The sequence below is a fragment of the Mytilus galloprovincialis genome, chromosome 9 (genome assembly GCF_965363235.1).
Source record: "Mytilus galloprovincialis chromosome 9, xbMytGall1.hap1.1, whole genome shotgun sequence".
In the NCBI taxonomy this organism is placed as follows: domain Eukaryota; kingdom Metazoa; phylum Mollusca; class Bivalvia; order Mytilida; family Mytilidae; genus Mytilus; species Mytilus galloprovincialis.
The window spans coordinates 26,657,636-26,676,009 of NC_134846.1; the positions used below are offsets into that span (position 1 = coordinate 26,657,636).

Sequence of the window (18,374 nt, forward strand, 5' to 3'; positions counted from 1 at the left end):
ATTACCTAACCTGGTTTCAATGGAGAACTTGTAGGTATGATATCACCTGGTGTTAATGGAGATCTTGCAGGTATTACCTCTTCTGATGTTCATAAAGAGCTTGCAGGTATAACCTAACATGGTGTTAATATAGAACTTGCAGATATGATCTCACTTGGTGTTAATGGACAGATTGCAGTACTATCTTACCTTTTGTAAATGTAGAGCTTGCAGATACTCTCACACCTGATTCTTATGTAGAGCTTGCAGGTATCATCCACCAGATGTTAATGGAGAGCTTGCAGATAGTATCTCACCTGGTGTTAATGGAGAGCTTGCAGATAGTATCTTATCTGGTGGTAATGGAAAGCTTGCAGTTACTATCTCACCTGGTAATAATGGAAAGCTTGCAGGTACTATCTCACCTGGCGCATGTTAATGGAGAGCATGCAGGTACTATCTTACCTGGTGTTAATGGAGAGTATGCAGGTATTTCCTAACCTGGTGCCAATGGAGAGTGTGCAGGTATCATTCCACCAGATGTTAATTGAAAGTGTGCAGGTATTATCTCACCTGGTGCTTGCAGGTACTACCTAACCTGATGTAAATGGAGAGTGTGCAGGTATTATCTCACCTGGTGTTAATGGAGAGTTTGCAGATAGTATCTTACTTGGTGTTAATGGAGAGCTTGCAGATACTATCTCAACTGGTGCATGTTAATGGAGAGCTTGCAGGTACTATCTCACCTGGTGTTAATGTAGAGCTTGCAGGTACTATCTAACCTGGTTTTAATGGAGAGCTTGCAGGTACTATCTAACCTGGTATTAATGGAGAGCTAACAGGTACTTTCTCACCAAGTGTTAATGGAGAGCTTGCAGATAGTATCTCACCTGGTGTTAATGGAGAGCTTGCAGATAGTATCTCACCTGGTGTTAATGGAGAGCTTGCAGATAGTATCATACCTGGTGTTAATGGAGAGCATGCAGGTATTACCTAACCTGATGTCAATAAAGAGTGTGTAGGTATTATCTCACCTGGTGTTAATAGAGAGTTTGCAGATAGCATCTTACTTGGTGTTAATGGAGAGCTTGCAGACAGTAACTCACCTGGTGTTAATGGAGAACTTATAGATACTATCTCACCTGGTAATAATGGAAAGCTTGCAGGTACTATCTCACCTGGTAATAATGGAAAGCTTGCAGGTACTATCTCACCTGGTGCATGTTATTGGAGGGCTTGCAGGTACTATCTCACCTGATGTTAATAGAGAACTTGCACATAGTATCTCACCTGGTGTTAATGGAGAGCTTGCAGGTACGATCTCACCTGGTGCATGTTAATTGACAGCTTGCAGGTACTATCTCACCAAGTGTTAATGGAGAATGTGCAGGTATTATCTCACCTGAGGTTAATGGAGAGCATGCAGGTATTAACTCACCTGGTGCATGTTAATTGAGAACATGCAGGTACGATCTCACCTGGTGTTAATAGAGAGCATGAAGGTATCATCACACCAGGTGTTAATGGAGAGCTTGCAGGTAAATCTCACCTGGTGTTAATGGAGAGTTTGCAGGTACAATGGGTGGTTGTGTAATGTACATAACATAAAACTCCACAGCCAGCTGTAACCAATTATGAAACTGAGATGTTGGTAGTTCAAATTTCTTCTTCTTTTGTAAAACTAATGGTAAAACATCACATACTGAAAGTAAAGATCTCAACATTCTGTAAATTCAGACATTTTTGGCCAAATGTTATAAAACATTTGGAACTTTCTTAATGTTATATTGTAAGCTTTTGTTTATGATGAATAATTTTAAGTTGTTTCCTCTTTTTTTTTTAGATCAATTTGTTAAAATATGTGAGTTGATCAAAGAAGACTTGGACATGTGTTTCATGTAGTTTTCAAATAGAACAAGTAGAAATAGCAAAGTTCATGAAAAATCAAAATAAAAGGTGCATCACTTCATGCAACAATGTGATAAAAAAAAAATAACCTAACTGGCAAAACACAATTTTGAAAATGCTGAGTGAATAAGTTTAGGCATGGTTAAATATAAATAGAATATACAAAGTTATATCTCAGAACGTAGCAGTGTAGTCGTATTTACCCAACAATTTTCTGTAACAATTAACTGGAGATTTCATATTAGCATCCCATTCTGCTTTTTGTAATGTTCCAACTAACTTTAGCTGTAAATACAAAATTGCCTTGAATTTATATAAACCATTTTTATTTAAACAATAATAAATGAACAGAGTCCCAATTATGTTTTAATTCACTTTGTTTAAACAGGCTTAAAATATTTATGTGTTAAAATGCCCCCTCAGTCATGGTCTATTGACTTTGAAACTTTTGCTCAGTTTACATGTATTAGTTTGTAATTAGGTCTTGTTTATTGTGAACCACTTGTGGTAGGTCAATGATATTTGGTATGCAGGAGTGGGTTTCAAAAAAATACTTAAGACTAAGATTTATCATAAGTCATGAACAATTCAGTATACTTACAATCAACCTTAGTCGTAAGTTTTTTTGTGAAATCGACTCCAGTTGTATAAGCATTGGCACATATTATTTCCATGGAGATAATTTGGCCCTGCCCCTCAGTCATGGTCAATTGACTTTGAAACTTTTGTTTAGTTTACGTGTATTAGTTTGTGATTAGGTCAGTTTATGGGGAACCACTAGAAGTACTCTGGTCAATGATATTTGGTATGAATATGTGTAAGCATTGGCATATCTCATTTCCATGAAGATTATTTGGCCCTGTTTGTTTGGTTTCACCTTTAAAATTTTGTGTAATGTGTGTCCAAAATTAGGGAAATTTTAACCCCTGTTTTGCGAGTTCTTCAAATGTCCGGTGATTTTGTGCATGCCTTCCAAAAATTCTTTATTTTGAATAAAAGGAAAGGTTTTATACTACAAAATATAGTTAAATTTGAAGCAAACACACTGCCAAGGATACAGAGCAAATTTTATTTCAATCTGATATAAATTTGACTTATATTTATATAAACATATTTTATCTGATGATGTATTTTATTTTTAATGGAAATTGGCTAAACATGGCAAATCATGTAACGGGATTACAAATGTAAATTAAATCTTGAAATTATCAATTGTATTCTTTTCTATCCCTTCAAAAGGCTAAAACAATAACAAGAAAGATTTTATATCTGTCACAATGTCAATTCACATATGTTGTAAATAGTCAAATGTGTTATACCAGAAGTAACAATGTCAAGTCACATATGTTAGAAAAAGTCAAATGTGTTATTTTAGATGTTACAATGTCAAGTCACATATGTTGTAAAAAGTCAAATGTGTTATAACTTATACCAGATGTCACAATGTCAAGTCACATATGTCAGAAAAAGTCAAATGTGTTATAATTGATGTTACAATGTCAAATCACATATGTTGAAAAAAGTCAAATGTGTTATACCAGATGTCACAATGTCAAGTCACATATGTTGTGAAAAGTCAAATGTGATATACCAGATGTCACAATGTCAAGTCACATATGTTGGAAAAAGTCAAATGTGTTATACCAGATGTTACAATGTCAAGTCACATATGTTGTAAAAAGTCAAATGTGATATACCAGATGTCACAATGTCAAGTCACATATGTTGGAAAAAGTCAAATGTGTTATACTAGATGTTACAATGTCAAGTCATAATATGTTGTAAAAAGTCAAATGTGTTATTACATATACCAGATGTCACGATGTCAAGTCACATATGTTGGAAAAAGTCAAATGTGTTATACCAGATGTCACATATAATGTAAAGAGTCAAATGTGTTATACCAGATGTCACAATGTCAAGTCACATATGTTGAAATAAGTCAAATGTGTTATATCAGATGTCACAATGTCAGTCACAGATGTTGGAAAAAGTCAAATGTGTTATACTAGATATAACAATGTCAAGTCAATTATGTTGTAAAAAGTCAAATGTGTTATCACATATACCAGATGTCACGATGTCACGTCACATATGTTGGAAAAAGTCAAATGTGTTATACCAGATGTCACAATGTCAAGTCACATATGTTGGAAAAAGTCAAATGTGTTATACCAGATGTTACAATGTCAAGTCACATATGTTGTAAAAAGTCAAATGTGTTATAACATATACCAGATGTCACAATGTCAAGTCACATATGTTGGAAAAAGTCAAATGTGTTATACCAGATGTCAAAATGTCAAGTCACATATGTTGGAAAAAGTCCAATGTGTTATACTAGATATAACAATGTCAATTCACATATGTTGTAAAAAGTCAAATGTGTTATAACATATACCAGATGTCACAATGTCAAGTCACATATGTTGGAAAAGGTCAAATGTGTTATACCAGATGTCAAAATGTCAAGTCACATATGTTGGAAAAAGTCCAATGTGTTATACTAGATATAACAATGTCAATTCACATATGTTGTAAAAAGTCAAATGTGTTATATTAGATGTTGCAATGTCAAGTCAGATATGTTGTAAAGAGTCAAATGTTATACCAGATGTCACAATGTCAAGTCACATATGTTAGAACAAGAATGTGTCCCCAGTACACGAATGCCCCACTCGCACTATCATTTTCTATGTTCAGTTGACCGTGAAATTGGGGTAAACCCTCTAATTTGGCATTAAAATTAGAAAGATCATAGGGAACATGTATACTAAGTTTGAAGTCGATTGGACTTCAACTTCATCAAAAACTACCTTGACCAAAAACTTTAACCTGAAGCGGGACAGACGGACGAACGAACGAACAGACAGACTGACGAACGGATGCACAGACCAGAAAACATAATGCCCCTCTACTATCGTAGGTGGGGCATAAAAAGTCAAATGTGTTATTCTAGATGTTACAATGTCAAGTCACATATGTTGTAAAAAGTCAAATATGTTATTACTTATACCAGATATTACAATGTCAAGTCACATATGTTGTAAAAAGTCAAATGTGTTATACCAGATGTCACAATGTCAAGTCACATATGTTGGAAAAAGTCAAATGTGTTATACCAGATGTTACAATGTCAAGTCACATATGTTGTAAAAAGTCAAATGTGATATACCAGATGTCACAATGTCAAGTCACATATGTTGGAAAAAGTCAAATGTGTTATACCAGATGTTACAATGTCAAGTCACATATGTTGTAAAAAGTCAAATGTGATATACCAGATGTCACAATGTCAAGTCACATATGTTGGAAAAAGTCAAATGTGTTATACTAGATGTTACAATGTCAAGTCATAATATGTTGTAAAAAGTCAAATGTGTTATTACATATACCAGATGTCACGATGTCAAGTCACATATGTTGGAAAAAGTCAAATGTGTTATACCAGATGTCACATATAATGTAAAGAGTCAAATGTGTTATACCAGATGTCACAATGTCAAGTCACATATGTTGAAATAAGTCAAATGTGTTATATCAGATGTCACAATGTCAGTCACAGATGTTGGAAAAAGTCAAATGTGTTATACTAGATATAACAATGTCAAGTCAATTATGTTGTAAAAAGTCAAATGTGTTATTACATATACCAGATGTCACGATGTCACGTCACATATGTTGGAAAAAGTCAAATGTGTTATACCAGATGTCACAATGTCAAGTCACATATGTTGGAAAAAGTCAAATGTGTTATACCAGATGTTACAATGTCAAGTCACATATGTTGTAAAAAGTCAAATGTGTTATAACATATACCAGATGTCACAATGTCAAGTCACATATGTTGGAAAAAGTCAAATGTGTTATACCAGATGTCAAAATGTCAAATCACATATGTTGGAAAAAGTCCAATGTGTTATACTAGATATAACAATGTCAATTCACATATGTTGTAAAAAGTCAAATGTGTTATAACATATACCAGATGTCACAATGTCAAGTCACATATGTTGGAAAAAGTCAAATGTGTTATACCAGATGTCAAAATGTCAAGTCACATATGTTGGAAAAAGTCCAATGTGTTATACTAGATATAACAATGTCAATTCACATATGTTGTAAAAAGTCAAATGTGTTATACTAGATGTTGCAATGTCAAGTCAGATATGTTGTAAAGAGTCAAATGTTATACCAGATGTCACAATGTCAAGTCACATATGTTAGAACAAGAATGTGTCCCCAGTACACGAATGCCCCACTCGCACTATCATTTTCTATGTTCAGTTGACCGTGAAATTGGGGTAAACCCTCTAATTTGGCATTAAAATTAGAAAGATCATATCATAGGGAACATGTATACTAAGTTTGAAGTGGATTGGACTTCAACTTCATCAAAAACTACCTTGACCAAAAACTTTAACCTGAAGCGGGACAGATGGACGAACGAACGAACAGACAGACTGACGAACGGATGCACAGACCAGAAAACATAATGCCCCTCTACTATCGTAGGTGGGGCATAAAAAGTCAAATGTGTTATTCTAGATGTTACAATGTCAAGTCACATATGTTGTAAAAAGTCAAATGTGTTATTACTTATACCAGATATTACAATGTCAAGTCACATATGTTGTAAAAAGTCAAATGTGTTATACCATATGTAACAATGTCAAGTCACATATGTTGTAAAAAGTCAAATGTGTTATAACTTATACAAGATGTTACAATGTCAAGTCACATATGTTGTGAAAAGTCAAATGTGATATACCAGATGTTACAATGTCAAGTCACATATGTTGTGAAAAGTCAAATGTGATATACCAGATGTCACAATGTCAAGTCACATATGTTGGAAAAAGTCAAATGTGTTATACTAGATGTTACAATGTCAAATCACATATGTTGGAAAAAATTAATTTGTTATACTAGATATTACAATGTCAAGTCAAATATGTTTGAAAAAGTCAAACATGTTATACCAGATGTTACTAGGTCAAATGACATATGTTGGAAAAAGTCAAATGTGTTTTACTAGATGTTACAATGTCAAGTCACATATGTTGTAAAAAGTCAAATGTGTTATACCAGATGTTACAATGTCAAGTCACATATGTTGTAAAAAGCCAATTGTGTTATAACTTATACCAGATGTCACAATGTCAAGTCACACATGTTGGAAAAAGTCAAATGTGTTATACCATATGTCACAATGTCAAGTCACATATGTTGGAAAGTCAAATGTTTTATACTGGATGTTACAATGTCAAGTCACATATGTTGTAAAGAGTCAAATGTGTTATACCAGATGTCACAATGTCAAGTCACATATGTTTGAAAAAGTCAAACATGTTATACCAGATGTTACTAGGTCAAATCACATATGTTGGAAAAAGTCAAATGTGTTATACTAGATGTCACAATGTCAAGTCACATATGTTGGAAATGTAAAATGTGTTACACTACATGTTACAATGTCAAGTCACATATGTTGTAAAAAGTCAAATATGTTATACCAGATGTTAATGTCAAGTCACATATGTTGTGACAAGTCAAATGTGTTATACCAGATGTTACAATGTCGAGTAACATATGTTGTAAAAAGTCAAATGTGTTATACCAGATGTCAATGTCAAGTCACATATGTTGTTAAAAGTCAAATGTGTTATACCAGATGTTAATGTCAAGTCACATATGTTGTGAAAAGTCAAATGTGTTATACCAGATGTTACAATGTCGAGTAACATGTTGTAAAAAGTCAAATGTGTGATACCAGATGTCACAATGTCGAGTCACATATGTTATAACCAGATGCTCTGCAGGGCAAAGCTATATACGACCGCAGAGGTTGAACCCTGAACAGTTGGGGCAAGTATGGACACAACATTTAAGCTGGATTCAGTTCTAAATTTGGATTGTGATTAAATAGTTGACACAGCATAGGTTTCTGACACAGAATGATTGTGGTCTAATGAACTTAAAATAATTTTTTTGTCTTTGAACAATTCACTATGCTGTTGAATATTAATCCTCTCAAAAAAATGTTTGAAGAAATTTTCTTTTTGTTTATGAAATCTGAAATGAGAAAAATTTAACCCCCCCCCCCCCATTTTTTTTTCACATCCCCCTTTCCCTTTTTCCAAAACTGATCTCAATTCAAATTCCTAATGGAGTTTGCAACAATAACTACTCATTTAAATACATCATAAAATATTAAAATGTAAAATAAAGTGCTTGTTATCACTGAATGGTAAAGATTGTTTTAATTTATCATATGGTAGTAAAAGTGAATATACATTGTATATTGTATAAAACAATGATTTAAGTTGATTCAACTACTATTCTGGACAAAGAAAGATAACTCCAATTGAAAATTTCTTGCTATTGCACAATATTGTGCAATTAGATATTTCTTGCTATTGCGCAATACTGTGCAACTGAAAATATTTGCTATTGCACAATATTGTGCAATTGAAAATTTCTTGCTATTGAGCAATACTGTGCAATTGAAAATTGCTTGCTATTGCACTTGAAGATTTCTTGCTATTGCTGAATACTTAATATAATAATTTTGGATCCTGATTTGAACCAACTTGAAAACAGGGCCCATAATCAAAAATCTAAGTATATGTTTAGATTCAGCATATCAAAAAAGCCCAAGAATTCAATTTTTGTTAAAATCAAACTTAGTTTAATTTTGGACCCTTTGGACTTTAATGTAGACCAATTTGAAAACGGGACCAAAAATTAAGAATCTACATACACAGTTAGATTTGGCATATCAAAGAACCCCAATTATTCAATTTTTGATGAAATCAAACAAAGTTTAATTTTGGACCCGATTTGGACCAACTTGAAAACTGGGCCAATAATCACAATCTAAGTACATTTTTAGATTCAGCATATCAAAGAACCCCAATGATTCAATTTTTGTTAAAATCAAACTAAGTTTAATTTTGGGCCCTTGGGACTTTAATGTAGACCAATTTGAAAACGGGACCAAAAATTAAGAATCTACATACACAGTTAGATTCGGCATATCAAAGAACCCCAATTATTCAATTTTTGATGAAATCAAACAAAGTTCAATTTTGGACCCTTTGGGCCCCTTATTCCTAAACTGTTGGGACCAAACCTCCCAAAATCAAACCCAACCTTCCTTTTATGGTCATAAACCTTGTGTTTAAATTTCATAGATTTCTATTTACTTATACTAAGGTTATGGTGCGAAAACCAAGAATAATGCTTATTTGGGCCCCTTTTTGGCCCCTTATTCCTAAACTGTTGGGACCAAAACTCCCAAAATCAATCCCAACCTTCCTTTTGTGTTCATAAACCTTGTGTTTAAATTTCATTGATTTCTATTTACTTATACTAAAGTTATTGTACGAAAACCAAGAATAATGTTTATTTGGGCCCTTTTTGGCCCCTAACTCCTAAACTGTTGGAACCAAAACTCCCAAAATCAATCCCAACCTTCCTTTTGTGGTCATAAACCTTGTGTTAAAATTTCATAGATTTCTATTCACTTTTACTAAAGTTAGAGTGCGAAAACTAAAAGTATTCGGACGACGACGACGCCAACGTGATAGCAATATACAACGAAAAATTTAAATTTTTGCGGTTGTATAAAAAGTCAAATGTGTTATAACTTATACCAGATGTCACAATGTCAAGTCACATATATTGGAAAAGTCAAATGTGTTATAACTTATACAAGATATTACAATGTCAAGTCACATATGTTGGAAAAAGTCAAATGTGTTATACCAGATGTCACAATGTCAAGTCACATATGTTGGAAAAAGTAAAATGTGTTATACCAGATGTTACAAAAAACCTGTGTTACAAATATAATTTCCATTATATTTGTAAAAGATAAATTGTCACTTTATGGCAATATTTTTGGAGGATTTTTAAACAATTAATTAATCAATTGCCAAAATATTGGTTACATAAATTGAACTAGAGGCTCTTAAGAGCCTGTGTCGCTCACCTGTTACTGTATTTACTGATGTCGGCCATCTTGGTTGGTAGGTTGGGTCATTAGACACTTTTTTAAAAAAGATACCCTAGTAATAATTGTGGCCAAGTCGTGTTAAATTTGGCCCATAGTTTTAGAAAAGAAGATTTTTGTACAAGTTACAACCAGATGCTCCGCAGGGCGTAGCTTTATACGACCGCAGAGGTTGAACCCTGAACGGTTGGGGCAAGAATGGACACAACATTCAAGCTGGATTCAGCTCTAAATTTGGATTGTGATTAAATAGTTGACACAGCATAGGTTTCTGACACAGAATGAATGTGTTCTAATGAACTTAAAATTTTTGTTTTCTCTTAGAGCAATTCACTATGCTGTTGAATATTAATCCTCTCAAAAAAATGTTTGAAGAAATTTTCTTTTTTATTTATGAAATTTCAAATGAGAAAAATTGAACCCAATTTTTTTAATCACATCCCCCTTTCCCTTATTCCAAAACTAATCTCAATCAAAATTTCTAATGGAGTTTGCAACAATAACTACTCATTTAAATACATCATAAAATATTAAAATGTAAAAAAACTGCTTGTTATCACTGAATGGTAAAGATTATTTTAATTTATCAGTTGGTAGTAAAAAGTGAATATACATTGTATATTGTATATAACAAAGATTTAAGTTGATTCTGGACAAAGAAAGATAATAATAATAATAATAATAATAATAATAATAAATTCTTTATTTAAAGAGGGTAACTCAATTAGAAATAGTCTAATTTTCATTGAGGCCCTCAAACAAAATACATGCAAACAGTTAACATTCATACATTCATACATTAATTTACAATATATATTACTAGTATATACACAATTCAATCATTGAAATATACAAAGGGTACTAAATGACAATATTTGATATAGTTTTGTTAAAGGAAAGCAAATTAGTTGACTTGCATATAATTTTCAAGAAAATGATTATAACTATGTTTCTTGAATAATTCCACATTAGGACATTTTTTTATTTCGAGTGGTAAATTATTCCATACTTTGGTTGCAGAATAATGAAAAGATTTTTTATAAAAATTTGTATTTGGTCTTGGAACAAAAAGATCATTATTAGACACAGATCGTAAGTTGTGGCGTTGCACATCATCAATATTTAGTATTGCTAAGTAATCAGGTGTTAGCCCATTTACAATTTTATACATTAGAATTGATTGTTGGTATTTTATTCTTTTGGTAAAAGATAGCCATTTTAAAGAAGAAAACATGAAATTAGATGGAATAGAAATATCGCATTCCAGTATAATTCTTGCTACTCTTTTTTGAAGTTTTATGATTCTATCTGAATCTTTTTGTAATAAATTTCCCCAAACTGAACTACAATAGTCTATATATGGTAGAATATATGCATTATAAAATAGTTCCCTTGTGTGTATTGGCAAATATACTTTAATTTTATATAAAAGTGATACTTTAGATGAGATAATTTTACATATACGATCAACATGATCTTCCCAGCTTAAATTTTCATCAATGTCTATTCCAAGTAATTTGAAAGAATGGACATTCTCAATACATGTTTCGTTGACGGTAATACATAATTCTGATAGTAGTTTTAAGTTTTTGTTTTGAACCCAATTTCATACACTTAGTTTTTTGTGCATTGATTTTCTTACTGTTATTGTTACACCAAGATTGTATAGCATTTAAATCATTTTGCAATATGCTGTTTATTTTTTCAATGTTTTTATCATGAAAATGCAATGTTGAATCATCAGCATATAAATCCATATTGGATTGTTTAACATGAAGTGGTAAATCATTTATATATATTAAAAATAACAGCGGACCTAAAATAGAACCTTGAGGCACTCCATACTTTACAAACGATTTATCAGATTTAATGTTAGCGTATTGGACTTCTTGTTGTCTGTCAGACAAATACGATTTTATCCAATCTATCATATGTTTTCCGATATGATAAAATTTTAACTTTTCTAGAAGTATGGCATGGTTTATAAGGTCAAAAGCCTTACTGAAATCTAAAAACACTGTACCAACTATTTCTCCATTATCTAAATATTTTAACCATTCGTTAATTAGTTTAGTTAGCGCTGTTTGGCAGGAATGACCTTATCTGAAACCTGACTGGGCGATATGTAACAATTTTTTATTGTTAAGGAATTCATATAACTGTGTACATACATGTCTTTCGAAAATTTTAGATATGGTATTCAAAATAGAAATTGGACGATAATTTGAGGGAATATCTCTTGGTCCTCCTTTATGTATAGCAGTTACTCTTGCAAGTTTTAATTTTTGCGGAAAACGATTTGAAGTTATACTTTTGTTTATTAAAAAAGTTAGTGATGGGGATATTATTTCTGCACTTAGCTTTAAAAATTTGGGACCTATTCCATCTAAACCTGCGGATTTATTAATATTAAGATGTTTTAGTTGAGAACACACCTCTCCAATGGAAATGAGTTTTAAATGAAAATTTTCAGTTTTCTTTAATTTTTCACTAGTAAAATTTTGTAGCATAGAAAAATCCATATCTGAAGTATTATTTCCAATAAGTTTTTCAGCTACGGATGAAAAATGAACATTAAGAGTATTTACAATATCTTGGTTGTTATAAACCGTTTGATTTTCATACTGCATTTTAGGTGGAAAAATATTATCCTCTTTTGGATTTAACTCTTTAATATGATGCCAAAGTTCTTTACTATTTTTGGAACTAGTTATGGCGTTTTGGTAATATTCCTTTTTTGCATTAAATATTAACGACGTTGTTTTATTACGCCACTTTTTAAAGTTTATCCAATCTTTTTTTGAATGATACATATTCCTATATTGAATGAGTTTTTAATTTCTTCATTAAACCATTCGGCTTGTTTAAATGTTTTTACTCTTTTAGTTTTCATTGGTGCATGCTTGTTTATAACTTGATTAAAAAGTTCATACCATTTGTCGACAGCAATATCAATATCATCTTCCATTTCAACAATATGAAAAGGGGTTTGATGTAAGTCTGTACAAAAGGCATCTTCATTAAATTTTTTGAAACACCTATACTTTATTTCGATATGATTTTCTTTTTTAATCTTTATATTGATTTTTCTATTTAAGCATACAGGATAGTGGTCACTTAAAGCATATGAAGGTACATGACAATGGACAATTAAAAAAAAATCTTGCTATTGCACAATATTTTGCAATTAGATATTTCTTGCTTACTATTCTGGACAAAGAAAGATAACTCTAATTAAAAAAAAATTTGCTATTTCACAATATTGTGCAATAAGATATTTCTTGCCATTGCGCAATACTGTGCAATTGAAAAGACTTGCTATTGCACAATACTTAATATAATAATTTTAGATCCTGATTTGGACCAACTTGAAAACTGGGCCCATAATAAAAAATCTAAGTACATTTTTGGATTAAGCATATCAAAGAACCCCAAGATTTCAATTTTTGTTAAAATCAGACTAAGTTTAATTTTGGACCCTTTGGACTTTAGTGTAGACCAATTTGAAAACAGGACCAAAAATGAAGAATCTACATACACAGTTAGATTTGGTATATCAAAGAACCCCATTTATTCAATTTTTGATGAAATCAAACAAAGTTTAATTTTGGACCCCGATTTGGACCAACTTGAAAACTGGGCCAATAATCAAGAATCTAAGTACATTTTTAGATTCAGCATATTAAAGAACCTAACTGATTCTTTTTTTGTCAAAATCAAACTAAGTTTAATTTTGGACCCTTTGGACCTTAATCCCAAGAGAAAACGAAAACGGGATCGATCGGGATCCCAATGCAATCCCGGTGAAATTGTCGGGATAAGCCAGGATAAGCATCTGGAGGCGGGATCCCATTCGGGATAAATATCTGAAACTGGGATCCCATTCGGGATAACTGTCTGAAGCCGGGATTCTAGTCTAGATGAAACGGGATAAATATCGGACACTGGGATCCCAATCGGAACTGTTTACAGCCGGGATCCCAATCGGGAAAACTGTGTAATGATGGAATCCCAGTCTAGTTAAAAGGGGAAATTGTATGAACCATAATTAATTTATGTTGTTGAAAATATGCAAGTGTTTTGTTTGTGTATACATATGTCTCTAATAACATCAAGTATAGGTTATTGGTGTTAATTAACAATGAGTATGACACCAAAGCTGTCAAGTGAAGCCAATCACATTTAAGTGTCACTTAATATTCAGTTTGACAGATATTTATAAGTCAGAAAAATGCCGAGATTTTCGTGATAAAAATGACAGGGCGTCCGAGGAAATGTCAACGAGTGTTTTGCCAGACAAGCTTGGGCGTTTCTAATGTTCCCCAAGTTCTCATAAGTGCGTTTCTATTAGTTGTCGTCCTGCATCAATGATAAGATAATGACTGACGTCATAAAACGTTGGTTTCTCAACTTATGTAAAATGTAAAAAAAATCATGACCACGTGCTTTGTTTTCAATTGTACTGAACAGTTCGACCCAAGAAAATACTGTCCTAAATATAAATGCGGCCACTATCTTATCCGCATGCACCAGGTGCCGATTACTAAAGTATTCTTTTCTTATATTTAGTAAAAACTGGCCAGTAATTAATACTTTTATGCGATACCCTTAATTTTTTTATAATACCGTTACGGAGACAGATCAACTTGGCCGATATAATTTGGGGCGAGATTGTCACGTCGACGTTTGTGTACTGGTAAAAACGTCATCAAAATTTGTTTACGCTGAATTATGGACAGGACGAAGATGAAGATGTTTTCAGATAAGTGCATTAATAATTTAATTTAACATGTGTATATGTGCATATAATGATTATAAAAATAATTTATTGAGGAACTATGATTTGTATGGTTCTCATCAGCAAATCAACATCAGAAAGTAAACTGAAAATATATTTATTTTTAACATATACAATGAATAAACTTGTTAACTTGTCACATAACAGGCATAAATAGTAGGTATGTCAAAATTTAATTCAGTTGTGTGTATGTTTATTTGGTGAAAATAATAAGTCGCTATAGTTATTTATCGCCAGGGGATAAAAAAGGGGGAAGGTAATTAATTTGCAAAAAAATTAAAATAACCTTCCAAGACTTCATAATTATTTGGACTAGCTTCCAATCTACTGTATTCTATAAACATTAAACATGCAATAATATTTCTATTGAATTTGTTGCTTCAAAACATATTGAACAAATGATTCTTTGTGGATTTTTTTGATACTTTTAGGGGATATACTGATCTTTTTAAATGGAGCTTCCAACGAAACAGATTGCATGCAGATATTCCAGTTACCATAATTTACTCAGTAATTCTAGTTGGAAGTACAGAGACAGCAAATTGATTAACAGAAAGGAAAACATGACATGTATCCTTTTGCATAAATAACCCAGGATTCCCAGTGGTAGTGCAATTTGAATTGGTGCATGTATATCCTGCTGGTATTTATTTTTGGGATCCCGCTTTTTTTTCCGGGAATCCCAGTATATTTCCACTGGGATTTACATCGGGATCCCGCTTCTTTTACGGGAATCCCGAAATTTATCCCAATACATTTACATCGGGATCCCGCTTATTTAGCGGGAATCCCGAAATTTTATCCCAGTGGGATCCCAATCAAAATCCCACAATATCCCAGTGGGATCCCACTTAATTCCACTGGGATAAAATTTCAGGAATCCCGGACTTTTGGCGGGATTCCCGAAATTTTATCCCGGTGGAATTAGGTGGGATCCCACTTGGAATCCCATCAAAATTCCAGACGGGATTCCAGTGGAATTCCAGATTTATTTTCTCTTGGGATGTAGACCAATTTGAAAACGGGACCAAAAGTTAAGAATCTACATACACAGTCATGACAGTTAGATTCGGCATATCAAAGAACCCCAATTATTCAATTTGGATGAAATCAAACAAAGTTTAATTTTGGACCCTTTGGGCCCCTTATTCTGTTGGGACCAAAACTCCCAAAATCAATACCAACCTTCCTTTTATGGTCATAAACCTTGTGTTTAAATTTCATAGATTTCTATTTACTTATACTAACGTTATGGTGTGAAAACCAAGAAAAATGCTTATTTGGGTCCCTTTTTGGCCCCTAATTCCTAAACTGTTGGGACCTAAACTCCCAAAATCAATACCAACCTTCCTTTTGTAGTCATTAACATTGTGTTTAAATTTCATTGATTTCTATTTACTTAAACTAAAGTTATTGTGCGAAAACCAAGAATAATGCTTATTTGGGCCCTTTTTTGGCCCCTAATTCCTAAACTGTTGAAACCAAAACTCCCAAAATCAATCCCAACCGTTCTTTTGTGGTCATAAACCTTGTGTCAAAATTTCATAGATTTCTATTAACTTAAACTAAAGTTATAGTGCGAAAACCAAGAAAATGCTTATTTGGGCCCTTTTTGGCCCCTAATTCCTAAAATGTTGGGACCAAAACTCCCAAAATCAATACCAACCTTCCTTTTGTGGTCATAAACCTTGTGTTAAAATTTCATAGATTTCCATTCACTTTTACTAAAGTTAGAGTGCTAAAACTAAAAGTATTCGGACGACGACGACGACGCAGACGACGACGCCAACGTGATAGCAATATACGACGAAAAATGTTTTAAATTTTGCGGTCGTATAAAAATTACGAAAAGTTGTTCAATATTGACTATAAAGGACAATAACTCCTTGAGGAGTTTTCCGACAATTTTGGTCATGTTGACTTATTTGCAGATCTTACTTTGCTGAACATTATTGCTGTTTACACTTCATCTCTATCTATAATAGTATTCAAGATAATTTGATAGGGATAGATCTTATTCTGATGGACATTTAAATCTTGAAATATTTGCCCTAAATGTCTTAGTTTTAAAGATGTAAAGCAAAAACTGCATTTTACCACTATGTTCTAATTTTAGCCATGTTGGCCATTTTGTTTAGTAGGCGGGGTCATCGGACACATTTTTAAAATTATATACCACAATTATGATTGTGGCCATGTAAGTTTAAATTTGGCCGAGTAGTTTCAGAGAAGAAGATTTTTGTACAAGTTACAAAAAATGATGAAAAAGTTGTTAAAATTGACTATAAAGGCAATAACTCCAAAAAAAACCATAGCTGAACATTATTGCTGTTTACAGTTTCTATCTATAATAGTATTCCAGATAATAACCAAAAACTGCAAAATTTCCTTAAAATTATCAATTCAGGGGCAGTAACCAGGGGTGTGGAAATATTTGCTGTGGGCACTTGTCCCTGGGCAAGTAAAACTGTAAAGTTAACTTGTCCGGAAAAAAAGTTACTTGCCCTGATGGTCCCAATAAATATTGAAGTATTTCATTGTAGTTAATATATGATTCTTAGTACTGTTACAACTGCATCACAAACAAGTGAAATCCATTTGTTTATTATGTGTAAAAATTTAGTAAAGTAGGTCAACATCTATGGGACAAAAACCTTACAGCAAACCAACCAATGAAATAACATGTAAAGGTAATTTTTGAAGCAGTTTTGGAATAAAAATTGTAGCCAGTAGGTACATATAATGATATACAAGTTTAGAGGACAGTGAGTGAAGAAATGGAAATTAAATAATGGATAAACTATTGACTTTTTTGTTGTTTCTCTCAACTGATCAACACACTTGTTTTTTTATTTTGTTTTTTTTTATAATTGTATTGATGGGAAATTAAACCGTCCCTTCCATTTACCACTCTTGACAACAAATAATGTTGACCTTTGATCTATAAATATAAAGACAAAAAAATATTTATTTTCCGAATTTCCATCCTAGATAGCCAGGTGCAATCTGATATTCACGATGTCTGAAATTCTCGCTTCCGTATTTTTTTTTAATACTCCTTATCCTCCATTTGCGTTTTAGGGTTTTTACTCGACTCATTACTCTTTTTGTCTTGCCCGGTGTTTTATAAAGTATTTATCAATCTGAATCTCGATACAAAATCATATAAAATGACACTTCCGGTACATGATGGATAAAACCTAATCGACCATCCCGTGTCAATGGACAAAACCAATGCAATACTCCGGTTCGCATACTTATTTTTATTTATTTTGTTAATCTATCTATTTTCGGTATTATGTAATATTTATCGTCATGAACCATTGGTTTCTTTTACATAAATTGAACATCTTTATATATTTGAACATGTTGAAATTAGTTCTATATTTCTGTTGGAATTGAACTTTGTCTTTTATATTATTTTACTTGTCCACGGGCAACCCAGACAAAAATAATTACTTGTCCGGTTGTTCAAATGTACGAGTCGGGCGAGTCGGGCATAGCATTTCCACACCCCTGGCAACCCAACAATAGGTTGTCCGATTCATCAAGGCAGATAGATCTTGACCTGATCAACAATTTTACCCATGTCAGTTTTGCTCTAAATGCTTTGGTTTTAAAGATATAAATATTGGTAGGCTGGGTCATCGGACACATTTTATAAACTGTAAA

At 32.6% G+C, this 18,374-nt stretch overlaps 1 protein-coding gene across 2 annotated transcripts in view; it reads right to left on the reverse strand.

The window, feature by feature from the left end:
- Positions 1–18,374, reverse strand: part of LOC143044714 (integrator complex subunit 10-like) — a 195,991-nt gene that overhangs the window by 122,222 nt on the left and 55,395 nt on the right. For both annotated transcript variants that reach the window (XM_076216801.1, XM_076216800.1), the window contains exons 5-6: positions 2,091–2,172; positions 1,529–1,681 (exon numbers count right to left, since the gene is read on the reverse strand). In XM_076216801.1, the coding sequence (XP_076072916.1) occupies positions 1,529–1,681; positions 2,091–2,172 (235 nt within the window). The remainder of the gene's footprint in view (positions 1–1,528; positions 1,682–2,090; positions 2,173–18,374) is intronic.